The sequence below is a fragment of the Pongo abelii genome, chromosome 19 (assembly GCF_028885655.2).
Source record: "Pongo abelii isolate AG06213 chromosome 19, NHGRI_mPonAbe1-v2.0_pri, whole genome shotgun sequence".
Lineage (NCBI taxonomy): Eukaryota > Metazoa > Chordata > Mammalia > Primates > Hominidae > Pongo > Pongo abelii.
In genome coordinates this window covers 4,468,287-4,494,213 of record NC_072004.2, presented here as the reverse complement: position 1 = coordinate 4,494,213, position 25,927 = coordinate 4,468,287, and the positions used below count along the sequence as shown (strand labels likewise).

Genomic DNA, 25,927 nt, shown 5'->3' with positions numbered 1-25,927 from the left:
AGTGTAGTGGTGGCGATCGTGGCTCACTGCAGTCTTGACTTCCCAGGGTCAAGCAGCCCTCCCACCTTAGCCTCCCAAGTAGCTGTGACCACAGGTGCCCTCCACCATGTTCAGCTAATTTTTAAAAATTCTTTGTGGAGATGGGGGTCTCCCTCGGTTGCACAGGCTGATCTTGACCTCCTGGGCTCAAGCAATCCTCCTGCCTCAGCCTCCCAGTGTTAGGATTACAGTCATGAGCCCCTTGCCCAGCCTCTTTTTTTTTCTTTTCCTGGAACACTCTTTTTTTATGGTTATCAGTATGCCTTTTTATAAAAACAGCTTCATGGGGGGCGGTCACGGTGGTTCACTCCTGTAATCCCAGCACTTTCGGAGGCCAAGGCAGGCAGATCACCTGAGGTCAGGAGTTGGAGACCAGCCTGACCAATATGGCGAAACCACACCACCACGTCTGGCTAATTTTTGTATTTTTAGTAGATTTTTAGATTTTTAGTTTCACCGCATTGGCCAGGCTGTTCTCAAACTCCTAACCTCAAGTGATCCGCCCACCTTGGCCTCCCCAAGTGCTGGGATTACAGGTGTGAATCACTGCCCCCAGCCAGATTTTTTTTTTTTTTTTTTTTTTAAGAGAGAGAGTCTCACTCTTTTGCCCAGGCTGGAGTATAGTAGTGTGTTCATAGCTCACTGCAGCCTTGAACGCCTGGATTCAAGCGATCCTTCTGCCTCAGCCTCCCAAGTAGCTGGGACTGCAGGTGCATGCCATTGCACCTGCCTAATTTTTAAAAAATTTTTGTAGAGGTGGGGTCTCTCTGTTGCCCAGGCTGGTCTGGAACTCCTGGCCTCAAGTGATTTGCCTGCCTTGGTTTCCCAGAATTTTGGGGTTACAGGCCACCATGCCTGGCCAAAACAGCTTTATTGAGATATAATTCACAACCCATACAATTTAGCCATTTTATTTATTTATTTATTTATTTTTTCCAGACAGAGTCTCACTCTGTTGCCCAGGCTGGAGTGCAGTAGTGTGATCTTGGCTCACCGCAACCTCTGCCTCCCGGGTTCAAGCGATACTCCTGCCTCAGCCTCCCTAGTAGTTGGGATTATGGGCGCCCGCCACCATGTCCGGCTAATTTTTGTATTTTTTAGTAGAGACGGGTTTTCATCATGTTGGCCAGGCTGGTCTCAAACTCCTGACCTCGTGATCCACCTGCCTCGGCTCCCCAAAGTGCTGGGATTACAAGCGTGAGCCACGGTGCCTGGCCTTTTATTTTTTTCGAAATGGAGTCTCGCATTATCGCCCAGGCTGGAGTACAGTGGCGCAATCTTGGCAAACTGCAATTTCTGCATCCTGGGTTCAAGCGATTCTCCCGGGTTCAAGTGATTCTCCTGGGTTCAAGCGATTCTCCCGAGTTCAAGCGATTCTCCTGCCTTAGCCTTCTGAGTAGCTGGGATTACAGGCACCCACCACCAAACAAAATTAGGCCTGGCTAATTTTGTATTTTTAGTAGAGCCGGGGTTTCACCATGTTGGCCAGGCTGGTCTTGAACTCCTGACCTCATGAGTCATGAGTCATGTAATGCCCGCAAAGTGCTGGCATTACAGGCGTAAGCCACCGTGCCCGGCCCATTTTATTTTTATTTTATTTTATTTTATTTTTTTGAGGTGGAGTCTCATTCTGTCACCCAGGCTGGAGTGCAGTGGCACGATCTTGGCTCACTGCGACCTCTGCCTCCCGTTCTCAAGTGGTTCTCCTGCCTCAACCTTTGGAGTAGCTGGGATTACAGGCACCTGCCACCACGCCTGGCTGATTTTTTTTTTTTTTTTTTGTATTTTTGATAGAGATGGCATTTCACCATGTTGGCCAGGCTGGTCTCAAACCCCTGACCTCAGGTGGTCTGCCCACCTTGGCCTCCCAAAGTACTGGGATTATAGATATGAGCCACTGTTCCTGGCCACAGTTCACTCACTTAGAGTATGCAATTCCGTGGATTTAGTATATTTGCAGAGTTGTGCAGTCATTGCTGTGCTCAGTTTTGGAACATTTTCATCACTCCATAAAGGAATTCTGTACCCACTTACAGTCATTCCCATTGCCCACCAAGCCCTCCCTGGCTGCCTCCAGCTTTAGGCAAACACTAATCTACTTTTTTTCTTTAGAGATTTCCCTATTCTGGCCATTTGATAGAAATGAATTGTATAATATGTAGCATTTGGGTTTGGCTTCTTTCACTTAGCAGTCAGTTTTCAAGGTTCATCCACGTATCAAGACTTTATTACTCTTTTCTGTTTTGCTATGTTGGGTCTGGCTGTGTTGCCTAGGCTGGATTCAAACTCTTAGGATTAGTCAAGTGATTCTTATGCCTCAGCCTCCCAAGTAGCTGGGACTACAGGCGGGTGCCATTGTGCCCGGCTAAAACTTCATTCCTATTTATGGCCTTTTATCCAATAGTCCCCTCTTATCTGTGCTTTCCCTTTCCATGGTTTTACTTACCTGTGGTCAACCATGGTCTGAAAGTATTAGGTGGAAAATTCCAGAAATAAGTAATTCGTAAGTTTTAAATTACCTGCCATTCTGAGCAGCGTGATGGACTCTCGAGCAGTTCTGCTTCATCTTACCTGGGATGTGAATCGGACATGAATCATCCTTTTGTCCAGTGTATCCATGTTGCACACGCTCCCTGCCTGAGGGTCACTTCGTAACCATCTCGGTGATCAGATCCACTGTGGCGGTATTTGCAGTGCTCGTGTTCAAGTCACCTTTATTTTACTTCATAGTGGCCCAAAGCATAAGAGTAGAGATGCTGGTATGTTGTTACAGTTGCTGTACTTTATTATTAGTGGTGGTTAATCTCTTACTGTGCCTAACTGATGAAATCTTTCATAGGCTCGTATGTATAGGAAAAAAAATAGTTTATGTAGGGTTTGGTAGTATCCGAAGTTTCTGAGGTTTCAGGCACCTGCCTGGGGTTTTGGAAGCACCCCCTGCAGATAAGGGGGAGCTGCTGCACTACATTTGATCTGTTCACCAATGGGTGGACGTTTGGGTTGTTTTCCCTTTTTGGTTATTATGAATGATGCTGCTGTGAATGTCCATGTACAAGTTATTGTGAGGATGTAGGTTTTCATTTCTCTTGGGTATATACGTTAGGGTGGAAGGGCTGGGTCATGTGTTCACTCTATGTATAACTTTTTGAGGAACTGCCAGATTGCTTTCCAAAGTGGCTGCACCATTTTATATTTGTGGTAAATGTATGAGAGTGTCAATACATCTTATTCTCACTTTCCTTTAGGTCTCTGCTAAATGGCTTTTTTTTTTTTTTTGAGGTGGAGTTTTGCTCTTGTTGCCCAGGCTGGAGTGCAATGGTGTGATCTCAGCTCACTGCAACCTCTGCCTCCCGGGTTCAAGCGAGTCTCCTGCTTCAGCCTCCCGAGTAGCTGGGATGACAGGCGCGTGTCACCATAACTAGCTAATTTTTGTATTTTTAGTAGAGACGGGGTTTCACCATGTTGGCCAGGCTGGTCTCGAACTCCTGACCTCAGGTGACCCACCTGCCTTGGCATCCCAAAGTGCTGGGATTACAGGCGTGAGCTACCACGCCTGGTCTAAATGGCTTTTTGGAGATGCTTTTTGTACCTACTCTCCTACATAAAATCCTGTCTCCTTTGCCTACTCTGGGCACTTCTTTGCTTCCTTACTCTGCTTTATTTTTCCTTGGAGTTCTTAGCACCCTCTGATATACTATGTATTTACTTTGTCAGTTGTTTATTTTCTGTCTTCTCTAACTAGAAAATAAGCACCTGGCACCTAAAACAAGGTCTCACATGAAGTATACATCAAGTAAATATTTTCTTTTTTTTTTTTTTGAGACAGAGTCTCTCTGTTGCCCAGGCTGGAGTGCAGTGGTGCGATCTCGGCTCACTGCAAACTCCGTCTCCTGGGTTCACGTCATTCTCCTGCCTCAGCCTCCCAAGTAGCTGGGACTACAGGCGCCCGTCACCACGCCCAGCTAATTTTTTGTATTTTAGTAGAGAAGAGGTTTCACTATGTTAGCCAGGATGGTCTCGATCTCCTGACCTCGTGATCCGCCCGCCTTGGCCTCCCAAAGTGCTGGGATTCCAGGCGTGAGCCACCACGCCCGGCCATGTCAAGTAAATATTTATTGAACAAATGAATAAACATTTCCCTCCACAAAAGGGAGAGACCTTATTAATTTTATTCAGCTCTGTATTCCTTCATCTAACCTCATGCATAGTGTGTGTGTTGGAAGAAGGAGTGATGCACGCCGTTAGGGAGACGCGGGTGCTGTGAGAGGAGGCTGGCCATTTGGGGCATGGAGAGGTTACCTGGGGGGCTGATGAGGAAACATCTTTCGTGGGCTTCCAGAATGTGAGAGAAGGGGAGAACTGGAAGGAGGATTCTGGTTGACTCGGTCTATGTTGGCGTTTTTACAGCTGTAAGGAAGCCAGGAATAGGAGAAGGAGGATTTGTTTGAGGGTGAAGGAAGGATAATGGATGAGTTCAGTGTCCATTCAGCAAGCATTTATGGATGTCTCCTATTAGGTGCTGTCTAGACATATAGAGGTGAAGCAGACCCATCTTTGAAGTCTGGTAGTGGGATTGGTTGGGCTGTCCTCTGTTTGGCACTACTTGGGTGGGGCATGGGGGGAAGGATCAGGCAAAATATAATTCGAGGAAAGGCCGAGAAACAGCCTTTCCCACTGGAAAAAAGGGGAAAAGCTCAAGGCTTCTAGTGGGATGGCCTTTTGTCCTCAGAGGAGGTGCGACTTCAGAAAGGCTTCATAGGTGCTGGGACAGAGAAGGGCTTGAAGAATCTTCTGCATTTTTAACATCCCGTTTGTGACTCGTTTCCCTGTTTTCTTTCTTCTAGAACCTTTCAGCTCTTGGGGCATTGGTGAGTCTCAGTAATGCACGTCTCAGTTCCATCAAAACTCGGTAAGTCTTTGGCCCTTTTTTTTCTCCAGGGGCGTGTTCCCTTAGGAAGTGGGCATATGTACATCTTGCCTTTCATTGTTACCATCCCCAGGATTCAAGACCTCTCTCTATTCCCAAGAGTGTGGAGAGTTACATTCCTTTTGTGAGCTCACTTGATTTGAACCCTACCTTTTCCAGCTCCCAGTTGTCCTATTCCCCCCTGGGATTACCTCTGCTCCCTTCTTTCTTTGCTTCTTCCACCTTATTCCAAGTATTTCAGGAGCTGGAAACCACAGGGGATCTGGGGGTGAAGTCTTGCTATAGTCTAGTGAGAATAAAAGAGCAGTCAGTCACTTTCTCTGAAGTCTAGCCTCCGCCCACTTATCATGACTCTCTTCTTTCTTTGAAGGTTCGAGGGCCTGTGTCTGCTGTCCCTGCTGGTAGGGGAGAGCCCCACAGAGCTATTCCAGCAGCACTGTGTGTCTTGGCTTCGGAGCATTCAGCAGGTGTTACAGGTGAGGATTCAGCTGCTGCCCTACTTCCTCCTCCTCCCCCACCTTATTCCCCATCTTGGATGTGGCATGTTCTTTTCAACTTGGACATGTAGTTCTGAGGACAGAATAATTGGAAACAATTCCCTGATAGTGGGAGGATAAGCTTCAAATAGAAACTTTTTTTTTTTGAGATGGAGTCTCGCTTTGTCACCCAGGCTGGAGGGCAGTGGCATGATCTTGGCTCACTGCAACCTCTGCCTCCTGGGTTCAAATGATTCTCCTGCCTCAACCTCCTGAGTAGCTGGGATTACAGGCCTCTGCCACCACGCCTGGCTAATTTTTGTATTTTTAGTAGAGACGAGGTTTTAACATGTTGGCCAGGCTGGTCTCAAATGCCTGACTTCAAGTGATCCGCCTGCCTCAGCCTCCCAAAGTGCTGGGATTACAGGTGTGAGCCACTGCGCCCAGCCTATATATATATTTTTATTTTAGTAGTTTTGGGGAACAGGTGGTGTTTGGTTACATGGATAATTTCTTTAGTGGTGATTTCTGAGATTTTGGTGCACCCATCAACCGAGCAGTGTACATTGTACTCAATATGTAGTTTTTTATCCCTCACCCATCTCTCACCCTTCCGCCCAAGTCCTCAGAGTTCATTATATCATTTTTATGCCTTTGCGTCCTCATAGCTTAACTCCCAGTTGTAAGTGAGAACATACGATGTTTGGTTTTTCATTCTCGAGTTACTTCACTTAGATTAATGGTCACCAACGCCATCCAGGTTGCTGCGAATGCCATTATTTTGTTCCTTTTTATGGCTGAGTAGTATTCTATGGTATATATACACCACATTTTCTGTCTATCTATTTATCTATCTATCTATCTACCCACCTACCTACCTACCTACCTACCTACCTACCTACCTACCTACCTCTGAGACCGAGTTTTGCTCTGTTGCCCAGGCTAGAGTGCAGTGGCACGATCTCAGCTCACTGCAACCTCTGCCTCCCGGGTTCAAACAATTCTCTTGCCTCAGCCTCCTGAGTAGCTAGGATTACAAGCGTGCGCCACCACGCCTGGCTAATTTTTTAAATTTTAGTAGAGACGGGGTTTCACCATGTTGGCTAGGCTGGTCTCGAACTCCTGACCTCGTGATCTGCCTGCCTTGGCCTCCCAAAGTGCTGGGATTACAGGCATGAGCTGCCACTCCTGGCTTACACCACATTTTCTTTATCCACTTGTTGGTTGATAGGTGTTTAGGCTGGTTCCCTATTTTTGCAGTTGTGAATTGTGCTGCTATAAAATATTGTGCGCAAGGGTCTTTTTCATATAATGGCATCTTTTCCTCTGTGTAGATGTCCAGTAGTGGGATTGCTGGATCAAATGGTAGTGATGTTTCATGTTTGCTGGCCATTTGTGTATCTTCTTTTGAGAATTGACTATTCATGTCCTTAGCTCACTTTTTGATGTGATTATTTGTTTTTTTCTGGCTGATTTGTTTGAATTCTTTGTAAATTCTGGATGTTAGTTCTTTGTCAGATGCGTAGTTTGTGAAGATTTTCTCCCGCTTTGTGGGTTGTTTACTGATTATTTGTTTTGCTGTGCAGAGGCTTTTTAGTTAAGTCCCATCTATTTATCTTTGTTTTTGTTGCTTTTGGGTTCTTGGTCATGAACTCTTTGCCTGAGCCAGTGTCTAGAAGGATTTTTCTGATATTATCTTCTAGAATTGTTATGGTTTCAGTCTTAGATTTAAATCCTTGATCCATCTTGAGCTGATTTTTGTGTAAGGTGAGAGAGGAGGATCCAGTTTCATTCTTCTACATGTGGCTTGCCAGTTATCCCAGAACCATTTGTTGAAAAGGGTGTCCTTTCCCCACTTGTTTTTGTTTGCTTTGTTGAAGATCAGTTGGGTGTAAGTATTTGGCTTTATATCTGGGTTCTCGCTTCTGTTCCATTGGTCTATGTGCCTATTTTTATATCAGTATCATGCTGTTTTGGTAACTGTAGCCTTGTAGTATATTTTGAAGTCAGGTAATGTGATGCGTCCAGATTTGTTCTTTTTGCTTAGCCTTGCTTTGGCTTTGTGGGATCTTTTTTGGTTCCATATGAATTTTTGCATTGTTTTTTCTAGTTCTATGAAGAATGATGGTGGTATTTTGGTGGGAATTGCATTGAATTTGTAGATTGCTTTTGGCAGTATGGCCATTTTCACAATATTGATTCTACCTATCCATGAGCATGGATGTGTTTCCATTTGTTTGTGTCGTCTGTGATTTCTTTCAGCAGTGTTTTGTAGTTTTTCCTTATAGAGGTCTTTCATCTCCTTGGTTAGGTGTATTCCTAAGTATTTTATTTTATTTTTTGCTACTGTTGTAAAAGTGGCTGAGTTCTTGATTTTATTCTCAGCTTGGTTGCTGATGGTGTATAGCAGTGCTGCTGATGTGTATACATTGATTTTGTATCCTGCAACTTTACTGGCTTCATTTATTAGATCTAGGAGCTTTCTGGATGAGTCTTTAGGGTTTTCTAGGTATATGATCATATCACTGGTGAATAGCGACAGTTTGACTTCCCCTTACCGATTTAGATGTCCTTTATTTCTTCCTTTCTTCCTTTTTTTTTTTTTTCTTTTAGATGGAGCCTCTCATTCTGTTGCCCAGGCTGTAGTGCAGTGGTGCAGTCTTGGCTCACTGCAACCTCCGCCTCCTGGGTTCAAGCAATTCTTCTGCCTCAGCCTCCCAGGTAGCCGGGATTACAGGTGCCTGCCACCCCGCCTGGCTAATTTTTGTATTTTTAGTAAAGATAGGGTTTCGCCATGTTGGCCAGGCTGGTCTCGAACTCCTGACCTCAAGTGATCTGACTGCCTCGGCCTCCCTGAGTGCTAGGGTTACAGGTGTGAGCCACTGCGCCTGGCCTAGATGCCCTTTATTTCTTTCTCTTGTCTGATTGCTCTGGCTAGGACTTCCAGTGCTATGTTGAATAGAAGTGGTGAAAGTGGGCATCCTTGTCTTGTTCCAGTTCTCAAGGGGAATGCTTTCAACTTTTTCCTGTTCAGTATAAGGTTGGTTGTGCGTTTGTCATACTTTGTTGCTCTTTTAACGTTTTAATTTTTTCCCCTACTTTTACATCCTTTGATAACATCTCCACTTAGTTATTTAACAAGCATTTTCTGAGCACATATAGCGGGCAGTGTACCAAGCTCTTGGGAGACAGTGAGATGTACATGGGCCCTGCTTTCATGGTGCTCAGAGTCTAGCACTTTTTCTATGAAGTAAATGTTTACAAATAGGAAATGTTTATGCTTTGTGAAGCACATATAGTTTCTATTGTATATTGTTTATTTTCCAATCCTTTAAAATGTAAAAGCCATTCTTAGTTTGTGGGCCATGCAAAACAGGCACCCATAGACCATCATTTACTGATTCCTGTTCTAGTTGAAGATACTTTTTTTTTTGAGATGGAGTCTTGTGTCGCCTAGGCTGGAGTGCAGTGGCATGATCTTGGCTCACTGCAACCTCCGCCTCCCAGGTTCAAGTGATTCTCCTGCCTCAGCCTCCCAAGTAGCTAGGACTACAGGCTCCCACCACCACACTTGGCTAATTTTTTGTAGTTTTAGTAGAGATGGGGTTTCACTGTGTTAGTCAGGATGATCTCGATCTCCTGACCTCGTGATCCGCCCGCCTCGGCCTCCCAAAGTGCTTGGATTACAGGCATGAGCCACCACGCCCAGCGAAGATACTTCAATTGAATAATTATATAAATGAATGTGAAGTGATAAACCGAGGTAGGTGCTGTGGAGGTAAAGACTATAGTTCTCAGAAAACATGTAACAGGAGAATCTGACTTCAGCTGGGGTAGTGTGGGTAGTTGTGATCAGGGCCAGCAGTCCAGGGAGAGCTTTTCTGAACTGATCAATAGGAGTTAATTGGGTTAAGAGAGTGTTCTAATGTGCCAAAGCTGTGAGAGAAGAGGAGCGTGGCCTGCTTGAAGAATTCCAGCATGTGGCTAGAATTGATGAGATATGGCTGGGGAGATAGGGAGACTGGGGACCAAGTTGTGTATGGCCTTATAGACCATGCTAAGGATTTTGGCTTTTATTCTTGGAGTAGTGGCAACTCATGGAAGGTTTTAAGCAGCGATGAGGAGGTGGTGGTGGTGATTGAAAGTATCTCTCTGAGGCCAGGCGTGGTGGCTCACGCTTGTAATCCCAGCACTTTGGGAGGCTGAGGTGGGCGGATCACCTGAGGTCAGGAGTTCGAGACCAGCCTGGGCAACATGGTGAAACCCTGTTTCTACTAAAAATACAAAAATTAGCCAGGCATGGTGGCGGGCGCCTGTAATCCCTGCTACTTGCGAGGCCGAGGAGGGAGAATTGCTTTAACCCGGGAGGTGGAGGTTGCAGTGAGCCGAGATCGCGCCACTGCACTCCAGCCTGGGTGACAGAGCAAGACTCCATCTCAAAAAAGAAAGAAAAAGAAAGAAAATATATCTCTGGCTGCCTGTGGAAAATGGATTAGAAAGGAACAGATTGGAAGCAGAAAGACTAGGTAGATGGCTGCTAAAGTAATCTAGGAGAACATTCATAGTAGCTTGGACTAGGGTTGTGGCAGTAGAACTGATGAGAACGATATAGGTTTGAGAGAGATTTAGTGTCAGAGTGGCAGATGCTGAGGATAGATTAGCATCGAGTAGAACACATGTCCAGGGTGACTTCTGGATTCCTGAACATTGGAAGACACGTTTGGACGTGTGGGAAGAAAATACCATGACTGCGGCCTTGAGCATTCAGTAGAAGCACCATTAGTAACTATCCCCCTGATCTGGCATCAGTGGAAGTGGCCAGGCATCTCAGTGTAGCTCTGATGGTTCAGTGGGTGGAGGCTTTAGCTGGCTTTTTTTTTTTTTTTTTTTTTTTTTTGAGGTGGAGTCTTGCTCTGTGGCCCAGGCTGGAGTGCAGTGGCGCGGTCTCGGCTCACTGCAACCTCCGCCTCCCGGGTTCAAACGATTTTTCTGCCTCAGCCTCCTGAGTAGCTGGGATTACAGGTGCCCATCACCACACCTGGCTAATTTTTGTATTTTTAGTAGAAACAGGGTTTCACCATGTTGGCCAGCAGGCTGGTCTTGAACTCCTGACCTCAAGTGATCCACCCACCTCAGCCTTCCAAAGTGCTGGGATTACAGGTGTGAGCCACCAAGCCCAGCCCTTTTTATGTTCTTTTTTTTTTAAAGACATGGTTTCATTTTGTCACCTGGGCTAGAATATAGTGGTGTGATCATGGCTCACTGCAGCCTTGACCTCTGGTGCTCACATCAGTACCCCCCACCGCCCCCAGCAATAGCTGGGACTACAGGCGTGTACCACCACCCCCCGCTAATTAAAAAAAATTTTTTGTACAGATGGGTTCTTGCTATATTGTCCAGGCTGGTCTCGAACTTCTGGGCTCAAGCAGTCCTCCCACCTTGGCCTCCCAAAGTGTTGGGATTACAGGCATGTGCTACCGTGCCCGGCCTGGCATCTTACTAGGGGGAAGAGTCTTCAGTGTTTAGATGGCAGTTGAAGCTGAGGATGAGATTATCAAAATGAGCCCTTTTATAGACTGGATTTTAAAGCACACCACACTTAATGGTCAGGCAGAGGAAGACGAACTGACCAAGGAGACTGAGACAGGCCAACAGAAAGAAGAAGATAACCAGGATTGCGGGCTGGAGGGGGCCAAGCGAAGACTACTTGAAGGATGAGGGAGGAGTTATTTCTGTGTGTGCCTCCTGAGGTGGGACAGACGCAGACTGAGAATTGTTGATCAGATTAGCAGCATGGGTGGTAAGACCATAGTGAGAGTGGTTTTGCTGGAGCAGTGGACGCTGAAGCCAGACTGGCATGGAATAAGAAGCAAATGGGAGAAGGGAAATGGAAGGAGGGAAGATGGGAAATCTTTTGGAGATGCTGGGCTCTAACAATGATGGAGAGAAATTGGGTGATTACTGGGATTTGGCAAGTGAAGTATGGGCTAAAGAAAAGACTTTTTCGGTGGCTCACACCTGTAATCCCAGCACTTTGGGAGGCTGAGGCAGGCAGATAATGAGGTCAGGAGTTCAAGACCAGTCTGGCCAACATGGTGAAACCCCGTCTCTACTAAAAATACAAAAATTAACTGGGCATGGTGGCATGTGCCTGTAATCCCAGCTACGAGGGAGGCTGAGGCAGGAGAATCAATTGAACCAGGACCCAGGAGGCGGAGGTTGCAGTGAGCCAAGATCACACCACTGCACTCCAGCCTGGGCTACAGAAGGAAACTCCGTCTCAAAATAAATAAGTAAAATAAAAAAGACAAGATTTTTTTAAGATGGGAGAGACTTGAGCTGTATAAATGTCAGTGGGAAGAGTCCATGTGATGGGGACTGGTTAGAAATTCAAGGGAGATAAAGCGAGTGACAGTGTAAGGTTCTGAGAGGAAGGGAGGGGATAGTATTAAGAGGAAGATGGTATTGAAAGCACAGCGGAGGCACTGTCTTTGGGTAGGAAGAGGGCAGGAGAGGGTGGGTAGGATGAAGATGAAATTTCGAGGTTTGGGAGTGGGAAGCGAAGGCTGTTTTATTAGGTTGGTGCAAAACTAATTGCTGTTTTTATAGTTACTTGTAATTATCTCTGGGCTTCAGTTTTTTCTGTGAAGTTATGGGCAAGGTCAAACAGAGGTGCCAGTGGTGGGAGAAGCAGCGATTTGGAAGTTGGAGGAGGAAACTTAATTAGGAGAGTTAACCAGAGAGATGTGGTAGGGTGACTGGACAGTGATGAGGGCCTGTGTGTCGTTGGTAGGCCTGCCTGTTTTTGCTTCATAACTATTCTCTTTTTTTGACGCATGGCCTCCTCTCTTCTAGCAGGAGATATATGCTGGATGTTTTTTCCTTAGATACATATTAATTTTCTAAGGAAGTCCTTTTAAATTCAAATTGTTTTTTCTCCATGGGTTCCAGGGTGGGTTTGAGCCAGCTAGCAGCAACCTCGAAGAGATGGCGCAGTTTTGTTATGGCTGAGGCTTATTTTTCAGTCTGAAAAGTGCTCTTCTCCCTTTCTAGCAGGGAACATTAGTATGAGATCATCGGAAAATCTTTCCAGGGCTGCGGTGAGCCGAGATTGCTGCACCAGTGCACTCCAGCCTGGATGACAGAGTGAGACCCTGTCTCAAAAAAAAGAAAGGCTGGGCACCGTGGCTCACGCCTGTAATCCTAGCACTTTGGGAGTCTGAGGTGGGTGGATCACTTGACTCCCAGGGTTCAAGACCAGCCTGGCCAATGTGGCAAAACCCCATCTCTACTAAAAATACAAAAATTAGCCAGGCGTGATGGTCCATGCCTATAATCCCAGCTACTCAGGAGGCTAAGGTATGAGAATCGCTTGAACCCAGGAGTCAGAGGTTGCAGTGAGCTGAGATTGCCCCAGTGCATTCCACCCTGGGGGACAGAGCAAGACTCTGTCTCAAAAAAAAAAAAGAAAACTCGGCCGGGCACAGTGGCTCACACCTGTAATCCCAGCACTTTGGGAGGCCAAGGCGGGCAAATCACGAGGTCAGGAGATCGAGACCATCCTGGCTAACATGGTGAAACCCCGTCTCTACTAAAAATACAAAAAATTAGCCGGGCGTGGTGGCAGGCACTTGTAGTCTTAGCTACTCGGGAGGCTGAAGCAGGAGAATGGCGTGAACCTGGGAGGCGGAGCTTGGAGTGAGCCGAGATCGCGCCACTGCACTCCAGCCTGGGCGACAGAGCAAGACTCCGTCTCAAAAAAAAAAAAAAAGAAAACTCTTCAGTTAATCAGGTCTTTAAGGTATAGCTTTGTTACTCTTTTTTTCACCCACACAAATTCCTAGGACCCCAGATACCCTTAATAGTAAAATGTAAACACAGTATCCATGTCTCCATACCCTCTTTTCTGCCAGGTAGTGGCTTGGATGGTCATACTGACATTAACCGTGGCATTTCTCAGAATGCTTGTATTTTCTCCTGCTGCTCTTTGGTGATTAAGGTGAGGCTGGAAGCATGAGAGATTATTTTTTCTTTAGACCCAGGACCCGCCTGCCACAATGGAGCTGGCCGTGGCTGTCCTGAGGGACCTCCTCCGATATGCAGCCCAACTGCCTGCACTGTTCCGGGACATCTCCATGAACCACCTCCCTGGCCTTCTCACCTCCCTGCTGGGCCTCAGGCCAGAGGTGAGATGTCTCCCTGGGCCCTTCCCCATGGCACCTCGCAGTCCTCACCTTCACACACTGTTTAATTGTTTGATGGAAGTGACTGGGGAATAGGATTGAAGAAGCGAGAAGAGGGAGGGGCCAAGAAAAAGTGATTTCTGGAGAAGGGCCCTTGTGGGGTGCTGGGGGAGATGGAATATGGTGACATGGTGCTCTCAGCCTCTCGTTTCTCCCTTTGTTTTTCCTACAGTGTGAGCAGTCAGCATTGGAAGGAATGAAGGCTTGTATGACCTATTTCCCTCGGGCTTGTGGTTCTCTCAAAGTAAGTATTTATGCACTCTTCTCCCCACCAGTGTAAGCCTTGAGAGCTCTTACCTCAGATTCCTGTCCTGAGATTCCTAAGCACCTATCTTCTGATTATCCTTTAAAGTTACCTATCTCCACAAGTACACTTCTACCACTTTGTAGCACTTACCTCATTTAATCCTCGTTTTTCCAAAGAAATTGGAATCGAGAACTTGCTAAGATCAGCAGGCACTGGAACCTGTATCTGTTTGAAGCCTAAGCCAGACTCTGAACCATGGGCTCCTTCCTTTTTCTGCCTTGCCTTTTCTGTATCTCTTAAAATGCCCTGCCCACTTTTCTACCACTTTGTCTTTTTTTTGAGACAGGGTCTTACTCTGTTGTCCAGGCTGGGGTGCAGTGGCACACACTTGGCTCACTGTAGCCTTGACCTCCTGGGCTCAAGCAATTCTCCCACCTCAGCCTCCCAAGTAGCTGGGACTAAGGCATGTACCACCACGCCCAGCTGATTATTAAATTTTTTGTAGGGGGTCTTGCCATGTTACCCAGGCTGGTCTTGAACTCCTGACCTCAAGTGATCCTCCTGCCTCAGCTTCTCAAAGTGCTGGGATTACAGGTGTGAGCCACTGTGCCTGGCCCCCTTTCTATCTTACTTTATTCTTTTATTTTTTTTAATTTTTAATGTTCAACCAATTCACATCATATCTTATTTTATTAATTTTTTTTGAGATGGAGTCTCACTCTGTTGCCAGGCTGGAGTGCAGTGGCGTGATCTTGGCTCATTGCAACCTCCGCCTCCTGGGTTCAAGCAATTGTCCTGCCTCAGCCGCCTGAGTAGCTGGGACTGCGGGTGCATACTACCACGCCCAGCTAATTTTTGTATTTTTAGTAGAGATGGGGTTTCACCATGTTGGCCAGGATGGTCTCGATCTCTTGACCTCGTGATCGCCCGCCTTGACCTCCCAAAGTTCTGGGATTACAGGCATTAGCTACTGCGCTTGGCCATTTTATTTTTTTTGAGAGAGTCTCTGTCGCCCAGACTGGAGTGCAGTGGCGTGATATCGGCTCACTGCAAGCTCCACCTCCCAGGTTCCAAGTGATTCTCAAGCCTTAGCCTCCGAGTAGCTGAGATTACCGACATATGCCACCACGCCCAGCTAACTTTTATATTTTTAGTAGAGACAAGGTATCACCATGTTGGCCAGGCTGGTCTTGAACTCCTGGCCCCATGTGATCCTCCCGTCTCAGCCTCCCAAAGTGTTGGGATTACAGGCATGAGCCACCTGCGCACCCAGCCCTTACTTTATTCTTGAAGGTCTTGTAATTTTCTCTGGGAATGCTTCCTGACACATCACTTCCCTAGGACAATTGCCCCAACACTTCTTTCTGCGTATATTCCTGTTTAAACTCCCTCTGTCGCTTCCTGACCCCTTCCTCCCAGTTGTCATGGCACATACAAGGTGACTACAAAAGAGCTTTAGTAGGTCAGACAGGCGGGTCAGGGTGTGTGTGGGTCAGATGATGGAGGAGGTCAGGAGAAGAATTACAGTTTTGTTTTTAAGGAGATACAATAGCAAACATGAATGGTTTACAAATTCTACCTAAGCAGTCACAGTTAAAGGGCCATTTGTAATTGGCACATTTGTTGTTTGCAGTTTAATTGGATGCCAACTATATCTAAGAACAAGTAGGTGTTCCCCTGTAGATTAAATGTTCTCTTATTTTGTTATATTCACCATTGGTTTGACAAACGATTGGACACCTGCTTACTCAGATGGAAACACAAATCTCTAGAGAGCTGGAATTTGTGGCAAATTAGTAATTTTTTTTGTTTAACTGGTGGAGTTAACTGTATTTGCCATTAGTATTGTTAGTCAGGGGGGAGTTTGCTATTCAGGTTGTCTTGAAAGTGAGATTATGAGGCCAGGCGTGGTGGCTCATGCCTGTAATCCCAGCACTTTGGGAGGCCAAGGTGGGCGGATTGCATTAGCTGAGGAGTTTGAGACCAGCCTGGGTAACACAGTGAAAGCTCGCCTCTACTAAAATACAAAAGATTAGCCGGGCGTGGCGGTGTGTGCCTGTAGTCCCAGCTACTTGGGAGGCTGAGGCAGGAGAATTGCTTGGACCCAGGAGGTGGAGGTTGCGGTGAGCCAAGATCGCGCCACTGTACTCCAGCCTGGGTGACAGAGTGAGACTCCGTCTCCAAAAAAAAAAAAAGAGAAAGTGAGATTAATGTGGTTCTGTGACCAAAGCAAGAAAGTAAAACCTCTTGGGGGGAAAGGGAACTGGTCTTTAGTGGGTGCCCACTGTGCCATTCACTCTCCTGAGTGTCTAAGATGTGTTGTCTCATTTTATCATTGTAATTATTCTGTGGAATTTGTATCATTGCATTTTACAGAGGAGAAAACCAGCTGAGAGGGACTTAAGTGACGTAACCACAGGTTATATTATCTGGTAATTGTAAAACCAGGGCAGATAGCAGCTCTAGTCAATTGTTAGTGGCTGTGTAGCTCACTGGCCTGGGAAGGACTGTGAGTCAGAGTTCCATCGGCCTGAGCGCAGTGATCAGGGAGTGGTGCCTGCAGTGATCGGGGAGTGGTGCCTGCAGTCATCGGGGAGTGGTGCCTGCAGTGTCGTTAGTAACTGGTTACTCGCAGTATCTGAAAAATGCCTGAGCAGATGCTCGTTCTGAGTGAGCGTGGGGTTGTGTCCTTGCTGGTTCCTTCTTTTCATGCGAATGCCTCTAATCACAGCTAATAGAATCTTTGGGTAGGCAGGGCAGGACTTTTTGTCAAGAAGGTATTTGGAGTGATTCATCGATTTTATTAAAGATTAGCAGAGGTTATTTACTGAGGTTTTACTAAGTTTAGTAAAAACTGGTTATCTTGTCAAATGTTCTGTAAGTTAACTTCTCAAATGACACAGGCCAGCAGTTTGTCCCCGAGCAAAGGTTTGGTTTTACTGCAAAAGTGTATTTTGATTCAGCTCTGTTAGGTATTTTTATCTACCTGCATCCCCCATGAAAGTGGAGGGGAAATTGAGTGTTAATTAACAGGGTAGAAGTGTGAATAGTAAGAGTTAAGGAGACTAGAATGCTAAGCGTTCTTCTGCTGTTGCTTTTTTATTTTCAGTGTGAGTAGTCAGGAGAATTTATCTATAATTCACAACCTTTTGTCAGACAGTTGAACTTAAGCCCTGCATTTCGAGTACCCTTTCCAAACTAACAAATGTTCCTGTGTCCTTCCAGGGAGTGTCTTACCTTTATTTCCCTAAGAATCAAGTGTCATCTGCCAGGAGTTTGAGATCAGCCTGGCCAACATGGTGAAACCCTACCTCTACCAAAAATACAAAAAAATTAGCTGGGTGTGGTGGTGTGTGCCTGTGGTTCCAGCTGCTTGGAACATTGAGGCAGGAGATCCCCTGAAGCTGTGAGGCAGAGGTTGCAGTGAGCTGAGATCGTGTCACTGCACTCTAGCCTGGGTAACAGAGTGAGACCCTGTCTCAAAAAAAAAAAAAAAGGTCGTCTGGAGAACTTCCCTCTGTTGAGAGTATTGAGGGTTTTGGCTTTGTCGGCTGCCAGCACTTCAGATAAGAATCTGTTATGCAGAGGCTCCAGGGGCAATTTGCACTTGGAAAGTCTCGCAGACTAGTACTTAGGAAAACTGGTAACTGCCGCTTTGAAGTGTCTGTGTTTTCTGTTACATTCCCCGGATACTCTCAGGGTAATTGTAGACTCCAAGCTCAGTATCACTGCTCCCAAGTGACGTGAATCAAGCATTCTGAGTCCATGGGGTCAATTCCTGCAGAGACTTGAACTCACTTCCTCTTTGCCACATTGATGAGCAGTTCCTCGGAATGGGTGGGAAGACTGACGCACTCTTGAAAGAGCCCCAGGACATGCTGTATGTGTGCGCGTTTTGAGTGAACTGTTCCAAGGGATTCATTGCTTTGGTTTGCTTTATGGGTCAGCCAGGGTAACCTGTGGTTAGAGCCGTGTCGCTTCAACATACACTGCTTTATTGCAGTCACATAAGCAGGCTTCTGTTGGCCTCAGTCCAGCTTTTTGAGCCGTTTTTGGAGATAGGGTCTCGCCTAGTGACCCAGGAGTGCAGTGTTAAGATTGTAGTTCACTGTAATCTTGAACTCCTGGGCTCGAGTGATCCTCCCACATCAGTCTCCCAAGTAGCTAGGACTACAGGTGTGCACCACTAGGATGTCTCAGGGAAGACATGAGCCTGCTCTTTCCCCTTCTCTGTATGTTGCCAGTGTTGGCTCCAGATTATTGTTTTTCCATATGCTTGTCTTGTTGTCCTTACTAATTCTTTTTTTTTTCTGAGACGGAGTCTTGCTCTGTCACCCAGGCTAGAGTGCAGTGGCATGATCTCGGCTCACTGCAACCTCCGCCTCCTGGGTTCAAGCAATTCTCCTGCCTCAGCCTCCCAAGTAGCTGGGATTACAGGTGCCCACCACTGTGCCCAGCTAATTTTTGTATTTTTAGTAGAGACGAGGTTTCACCATGTTGGCCAGGCTGGTCTTGAACTTCTGACCTCGTGATCTGCTCACCTCAGCCTCCCAAAGTGCTGGGATTACAGGTATGAGCCACCGTGCCTGGCCTTTTTTTTTTTCTTTTTGAGACAGGGTCTCACTCTCGTCACCCAAGCTGGAGTACACTGACTGGCGTGATCTCGGTTCTGGGCTCGGGTGGTCCTCCCACCTCAGCCTCCCAAGTAGCTGGGACTACAGGCATGTGCCGCCACACCCGGCTAAGTTTTTGTATTTTTAGTAGAGATAGGGTTTCTCCATGTTGCCCAGACTGGTCTCAAACTCCTTGGCTCAAGTGATCCGCCTGGCTTGACCTCCCAAAGTGCCCGGATTACAGGCGTGAGCTACTGCACCCAGCTTGTGCTTTTTTATTGACATGTTAAGTAATAAGATCTAGAAGCAGGTCTTACAACGACTATGATTGCAAATTAGTGATGCATGTGAATGGTATTTCAGGATGTGTTACAGTTATAATGTGACATGAAAATGATTCTATTAGTGACAGTCACAGGTACTGCTGATACTACTGTGGCTATTTGTCTGCATTTATAAGTGAAGGAAACACTACATTTTACAAATAGGCTAGTGGGAGTAATTTTTTCTCCCATCCATGTTCACAGGCCCCCTATGATTATATATCCAACTAAATTGTGGTTCTCAGGTTAAACACTCCTGCCCTAGCACCTTCACACAGCAGGCAGAGAAAGTGCTGAATGACAGATTGCTACTCCGAGACTTGCTGCCTTACTTCTGCTCTAGCAGCCTTCTTTTTTGACCTTGTCCTGCCCTCATACCTCTGGTTAGTGTCTTAACTTCCAGCTTGGACCCTCGTTTTTGTGTGTGAGCTGGTAGAAAGTTGGAGTGTGGAGATTGTTTTTTAGTACTATGTCCTTTTGGCTTGAGGGAAAAATTTTGCAAAAACTGTCAAGGAGGAAGCCCAGCTTTCTGTGGGACAGGGCCAGGCCCTTTTTGCCCCCAAGCAGGAAGCCGAGGACCAGAGCTGGTGTTGAGGAGTCTTTTACCATGAAAGCGTGCCCCTTAGAGGACTTTGCTTCTTGTGTCTACAGGAAAAAAAAGACCTGGGCTTAGAGTTTGCTGCTGGGAATGGATGGGGTGTACATCTCTGGCTCTCAGAGCTGGCTCACCAGCCTCTTCCTTTTTTCCTCCACATCCAGGGCAAGCTGGCCTCATTTTTTCTGTCTAGGGTGGATGCCTTGAGCCCTCAGCTCCAACAGGTAAAGGGCAGGGAGGGAGAGGGAGAGCCTGGGGATCTGAGCCTGGAGTGTCTCTTGCTGCTCCTCCTCAGCTTTTCTGTCCTGCCTTCATATGCCCATCTGGGTCCTTCGGCCTCATTGTCCCATCTCAGGTTTCCCTCAGAGCTCTCTCTGATCTCCATCTCTTTTGGGCGTTAGTGGGGCTGGGGGTTCTGTGGCTGGGCTGGATTCCCATCTGACCAGGTTTCTGTCCTTTCTCCTGCAGTTGGCCTGTGAGTGTTATTCCCGGCTGCCCTCTTTAGGGGCTGGCTTTTCCCAAGGCCTGAAGCACACCGAGAGCTGGGAGCAGGAGCTACACAGTCTGCTGGCCTCACTGCACACCCTGCTGGGGGCCCTGTACGAGGGAGCAGAGACCGGTAGGGACCAGGGCTGCTAGTTAGTGGAACAATGGTGAGGAAGCGTGGCAGAAAGGAACAGGAGGGGAGCCCAGAGACATGGGGCAGTTGGTTTTTGGGGAAAATGGGTTAGAATACAGGCAGGTCGTCCACCAGAAATGACAGAGGAGGGGATGGAAGAAAGACAGTGTACAGGGTAGTTGTGCTTCTGCTAGCTCCTGTGCAGAATGAAGGCCCTGGGGTGGAGATGCTGCTGTCCTCAGAAGATGGTGATGCCCATGTCCTTCTCCAGCTTCGGCAGAGGTTTTCGGGACTGGCCCGCTGCCTAGGGCTCATGCTCAGGTGTGTGTGTGGGTATTGGAGGGAGCGGAGGCGTGGAGCAGGAGGGATTGATGAGGGAGTGTCGCCTTCATCAGGAGAAAGGAGATGAAGGTGGGTGTGGGAGTTACGCCAGGGAGCCTGCTCTGAGGGTCTCCCTGCTCTGATTCTCTTTAGCTCTGAGTTTGGAGCTCCCGTGTCCGTCCCTGTGCAGGAAATCCTGGATTTCATCTGCCGGACCCTCAGCGTCAGTAGCAAGAATATTGTAAGTGGGATTTGTCATCTCTTCATAGCCCTTGCTCAGGATACCAGGCAACCAGGAAAGTACTGGGGACCTGAGTCTCCCCAAACAGTGTCATCCTGGAGTCGTCCCAGACAGCTTCCTACTTTTGTCCAAATACCATTACTTTCTGTGTGTCCCGACATAGGAGCACACTGTCAGAGTGTAGCAAGTGCTTCCTTGGGGGAGGGTGAATTTGGGGATCAGCTGAGTCATTGCTGAGAGGCCCAGCCATCCTTCTTACCTTCCATCCAGGGTCTATTTTAGAGGATAGGGATTTGATTTTGTTGGGAGAGCTGAGATCAGGGGTTGGGTTTCTTACCTATGTGTACATATGTAAATAGTCTGTCCCTGTCTCTGTCTCTCTGACTCTCACTCTCTTCCCCCACTCTTTATCTCTGCCACTTTTTTTCCAGAGCTTGCATGGAGATGGTCCCCTGCGGCTGCTGCTGCTGCCCTCTATCCACCTTGAGGCCTTGGACCTGCTGTCTGCACTCATCCTTGCGTGAGTGGGATTGGGCTGGCTCTGGTGAAGGGATAGGGCGTGCCAGAAACGAGGGTCACATTCCTTCTCTGCCCCAGGTGTGGAAGCCGGCTCTTGCGCTTTGGGATCCTGATCAGCCGCCTGCTTCCCCAGGTCCTCAATTCCTGGAGCATCGGTAGAGATTCCCTCTCTCCAGGCCAGGAGAGGCCTTACAGGTGACCATCCAGGAAGGGAATAAAGAGGAGAGGGGGGTGAGGGGGTGCAGGTGGGCTGGGGCTTCTGGCATGTTGACCCCCCATTCATAACTGCCATCTTTGCTCATGACACAGCACGGTTCGGACCAAGGTGTATGCGATATTAGAGCTGTGGGTGCAGGTTTGTGGGGCCTCGGCGGGAATGCTTCAGGGAGGAGCCTCTGGAGAGGCCCTGCTCACCCACCTGCTCAGTGACATCTCCCCGCCAGCTGATGCCCTTAAGGTGAGGAAGCCTCGGCTCCATCTTAGGACTCATCCTGTGCCCTTTGACCAAGTGTGCCTGCTCAGGAAACACTGTCTGCTGTGGCTGTCCTGCCTTCTTGTTTGCCTGTGGATGTGATTTATGTTTCCTCTGCCACCAGCTGCGTAGCCCACGGGGGAGCCCTGATGGGAGTTTGCAAACTGGGAAGCCCAGCGCCCCCAAGAAGCTAAAGCTGGATGTGGGGGAAGCTATGGCCCCGCCAAGCCACCGGAAAGGAGATAGCAATGCCAACAGCGACGTGTGTGCGGCTGCACTCAGAGGTGGGTGAGGCCTGTGCCCTGGACCACTGGAGCTCAAATGGGACCCCATTCTTTCCCCTAGTGGGACTCCCCTACCTACTGTACCCTTAGATGAAACTTTTGTGGGGAGAGTGCCCAGACCAGCCTTTGTCCACTGTGATAAGTGGTCCCCCAAACAGCGGGTGAAGGGGAAGGTGCCTGTGAAATGCAGAGCCAGGCGGAAGCCCGCAGAGAGGCCAGGAGGAGGCGCCCAAGCAGCCGCCCTGTTGCCAGGGCTGCAGGCGGCCTCGGGTCCTGTGGTTAGACCGGGAACTCTGGTAGCTGACACTGCCCCTCCAAGGCCTCCGCTTCCTCCTGCATTCAGCACATCCTTGGCATATCTGCTTTCTATCAGGCAGAGTTCTAGCACGCGGGGAAGGCTTCTCCCTGTAAAGTTGACATTCTCCCCAGGGCAGGCTGCCTGGGGGAGCTCCCTGCTCTCATCATAACCACTGACGTGTCCACAGGTTGCTAGTGGGATGCTGTGCAGTTAATGGATGCCTTTCCTCTGGGTCCCATATATTTCACTGTCTGCCACCCCATCCCATGGGAAGGGGAGAGCCGATTGTCCCCAAATATATAAATGCAAAATTATAAAATTTATAATTTTTTACTTACATTGTCTCAATTAAATACTGTCGGTGGCCCCATACAGTAGAGGTACTTTTATGATCCCCATTTTCTAGTTGAGAAGTTAAATGACTTGGCCAAGATAGGCAGTGGCAGAGTTGATGCCCGTTTTGGGCTGTGTGCTTCAGAAGCCCTTGCTGTCAGTCCTGTTGGGAGCCTACCCTTTACACACCATTCTTCTTCCCCAGGCCTCAGCCGGACCATCCTCATGTGTGGGCCTCTCATCAAGGAGGAGACTCACAGGGTTAGTGGAGCCTCGTCTCCGTGGAGATAGGGGAAGAGGCCCCTGCTCTGTACACATTGGGGGGTGTGGTCCAGAGGTGGGTCCATTCAGACCTGGGAGTAGGCTCTGGAGAAGGGTTGGGTGGTCTTGGGATGTTTCCAGGTGTGCTCTATCCTTTTCAGAGACTGCATGACCTGGTCCTCCCCCTGGTCATGGGTGTACAGCAGGGTGAGGTCCTAGGCAGCTCCCCGTACACGAGCTCCCGCTGCCGCCGTGAACTCTACTGCCTGCTGCTGGCACTGCTGCTGGCCCCTTCTCCTCGCTGCCCCCCTCCTCTTGCCTGTGCCCTGCAAGCCTTCTCCCTCGGCCAGCGAGAAGATAGCCTTGAGGTAACTGTGACGGGTCAAGCCCCTCTTTGGTTCCTGGAGTCTCTTGTTTCCAAGACCTAGTATTTCTGGTGCTCACACTTGCCGTTTCTTCTTTCCCTCAGGTCTCCTCTTTCTGCTCAGAAGCACTGGTGACCTGTGCTGCTCTGACCCACCCCCGGGTTCCTCCCCTGCAGCCCATGGGCCCCACCGGCCCCACACCTGCCCCAGCTCCCCCTCCTGAGGCCCCATCGCCCTTCAGGGCCCCACCCTTCCATCCTCCGGGCCCCATGCCCTCAGCAGGCCCCATGCCCTCAGCAGGCCCCATGCCCTCAGCAGGCCCTGTGCCCTCGGCACGCCCTGGACCTCCCACCACAGCCAACCACCTAGGCCTTTCTGTCCCAGGCCTAGTGTCTGTCCCTCCCCGGCTTCTTCCTGGCCCTGAGAACCACCGGGCAGGCTCAAATGAGGACCCCATCCTTGCACCTAGTGGGACTCCCCCACCTACTATACCCCCAGATGAAACTTTTGGGGGGAGAGTGCCCAGACCAGCCTTTGTCCACTATGACAAGGAGGAGGCATCTGATGTGGAGATCTCCTTGGAAAGTGACTCTGATGACAGCGTGGTGATCGTGCCCGAGGGGCTTCCCCCCCTGCCACCCCCACCACCCTCAGGTGCCACACCACCCCCTATAGCCCCCACTGGGCCACCGACAGCCTCCCCTCCTGTGCCAGCCAAGGAGGAGCCTGAAGAACTTCCTGCAGCCCCAGGGCCTCTCCCGCCACCCCCACCTCCGCCCCCGCCTGTTCCTGGTCCTGTGACGCTCCCTCCACCCCAGTTGGTCCCTGAAGGGACTCCTGGTGGGGGAGGACCCCCAGCCCTGGAAGAGGATTTGACAGTTATTAATATCAACAGCAGTGATGAAGAGGAGGAGGAAGAGGAAGAAGAAGAAGAAGAAGAAGAGGAAGAAGAGGAAGAGGAAGAAGACTTTGAGGAAGAGGAAGAGGATGAAGAGGAGTATTTTGAAGAGGAAGAAGAGGAGGAAGAAGAGTTTGAGGAAGAATTTGAGGAAGAAGAAGGTGAGTTAGAGGAAGAAGAAGAAGAGGAGGATGAGGAGGAGGAAGAAGAATTGGAAGAGGTGGAAGACCTGGAGTTTGGCACAGCAGGAGGGGAGGTAGAAGAAGGTGGACCTCCACCCCCAACCCTGCCTCCAACTCTGCCTCCCCCTGAGTCTCCCCCAAAGGTGCAGTCTGAGCCAGAACCAGAACCCGGGCTGCTTTTGGAAGTGGAGGAGCCAGGGACAGAGGAGGAGCATGGGGCTGACACAGCTCCCACCCTGGCCCCTGAAGTGCTCCCCTCCCAGGGAGAGGTGGAGAGGGAAGGGGAAAGCCCTGCGGCAGGGCCCCCTCCCCAGGAGCTTGTTGAAGAAGAGCCCTCTGCTCCCCCAACCCTGTTGGAAGAGGAGACTGAGGATGGGAGTGACAAGGTACAGCCCCCACCAGAGACACCTGCAGAAGAAGAGATGGAGACAGAGACAGAGGCCGAAGCTCACCAGGAAAAGGTGAGAGGGCCAGGCAGGGAAGGCTCCTTGGGTGAGAAAGTGGGGCTGGCGGGAGAAGGGGTGGCAGCTGCTTATCTTAGGAGAGGTTTGCCCAGTCTGAACCATTCTTCTGTGTATGTGTGTGTGACTATTCTGAATCTTGTATCTTTGTGCCAAAAGGAGCAGGATGACACAGCTGCCATGCTGGCCGACTTCATCGATTGTCCCCCTGATGATGAGAAGCCACTGCCTCCCACAGAGCCTGACTCCTAGCCATCTTCTGCACCCCACTCTTTGTTTCCAATAAAGTTATGTCCTTAGATAGCGACTGCTGCTTCTGCCTTTTGCCACACCTGGGTCCCCAGCCAGAAGCTCAAGTGTCTGCTGGGCTTTTCAGGGTGTCCATAGTATTCCCCAGATGTCTCCATAGCTGTCCTCTTGTTGACGATCCAGAGAGGAACCATTGACCTACGGGGGTAATGGACTGTCCCATCACTCAGCACGATGGTGTCAGAATTGTAGGATTCTGGCTGGATGCTAAACGTGAAGAATTGTGTGTAGGGTTAAGAACGAGGAGTTACAGAGACACAGCCCTGCTTTCATGTTTGTATTCGGGGTGGGAAATGTGTGGAGAATGTATCCTAGTGAGTGGACCTGTGTCAACATGCACATGCCCACACGCATGCGTGCTCAAACATACGCCCCCTTGGTCTGAAAGGGCAGGCTGAGTGATTGCTCAGTCTATGGAAGTTTAGAAAATTAGGAAAAGGTGTGGAGCAGTTTAGTCATTGAATTCTGGGAAATTTGAACCTTACCCCAAGATAAAAGGGCATCCGTAGTGGGTACGTTGGGAATGAGCTCTGTTTTGGGGCTGGTCCTCCTAATGAGGGTTCCCCTCACAGCTCCCTGGCAGGAGTTTAATAAGCTCACCTCAGGCCTTCCTGCTCACTCTTGAGGTGTGGACATTTCCCACCCAGTGTGTTTTCTTTTCTTTTTTTTTTTTTTGAGATAGACTCCTGCTCTGTCGCCCAGGCTGGAGTGCAGTGGCACGGTCTCGGCTCAGTGCAACCTCTGCCTCCCGGGTTCAAGCAATTCTCTGCCTCAGCCTCCTGAGTAGCTGGGATTACAGGCGTCCGCCACTGCCTGGCTAATTTTTGTATTTTTAGTAGAGATGGGGTTTCACCATGTTGGCCAGGCTGGTCTTGAACTCCTGAGCTCATGATCCACCTGC

The 25,927-nt window shown here is 48.7% G+C and overlaps 1 protein-coding gene across 1 annotated transcript in view; it reads left to right on the top strand.

Moving 5' to 3' along the window:
- PELP1 (proline, glutamate and leucine rich protein 1) overlaps nucleotides 1-25,024 on the top strand; it is a 33,533-nt gene extending 8,509 nt beyond the window's left edge. Inside the window, exons 2-17 of the mRNA XM_024234620.3 lie at nucleotides 4,884-4,948; nucleotides 5,337-5,442; nucleotides 13,479-13,628; nucleotides 13,858-13,929; nucleotides 19,628-19,687; nucleotides 19,932-20,082; nucleotides 20,277-20,403; nucleotides 20,557-20,644; nucleotides 21,076-21,164; nucleotides 21,242-21,358; nucleotides 21,473-21,620; nucleotides 21,760-21,919; nucleotides 22,756-22,811; nucleotides 22,973-23,179; nucleotides 23,281-24,717; nucleotides 24,877-25,024. Coding sequence (XP_024090388.3) covers nucleotides 4,884-4,948; nucleotides 5,337-5,442; nucleotides 13,479-13,628; nucleotides 13,858-13,929; nucleotides 19,628-19,687; nucleotides 19,932-20,082; nucleotides 20,277-20,403; nucleotides 20,557-20,644; nucleotides 21,076-21,164; nucleotides 21,242-21,358; nucleotides 21,473-21,620; nucleotides 21,760-21,919; nucleotides 22,756-22,811; nucleotides 22,973-23,179; nucleotides 23,281-24,717; nucleotides 24,877-24,969 — 3,126 coding nt within the window. The 3' untranslated portion in view covers nucleotides 24,970-25,024. The remainder of the gene's footprint in view (nucleotides 1-4,883; nucleotides 4,949-5,336; nucleotides 5,443-13,478; nucleotides 13,629-13,857; nucleotides 13,930-19,627; nucleotides 19,688-19,931; nucleotides 20,083-20,276; nucleotides 20,404-20,556; nucleotides 20,645-21,075; nucleotides 21,165-21,241; nucleotides 21,359-21,472; nucleotides 21,621-21,759; nucleotides 21,920-22,755; nucleotides 22,812-22,972; nucleotides 23,180-23,280; nucleotides 24,718-24,876) is intronic.
- The last annotated feature ends 903 nt before the right edge of the window (nucleotides 25,025-25,927 follow it).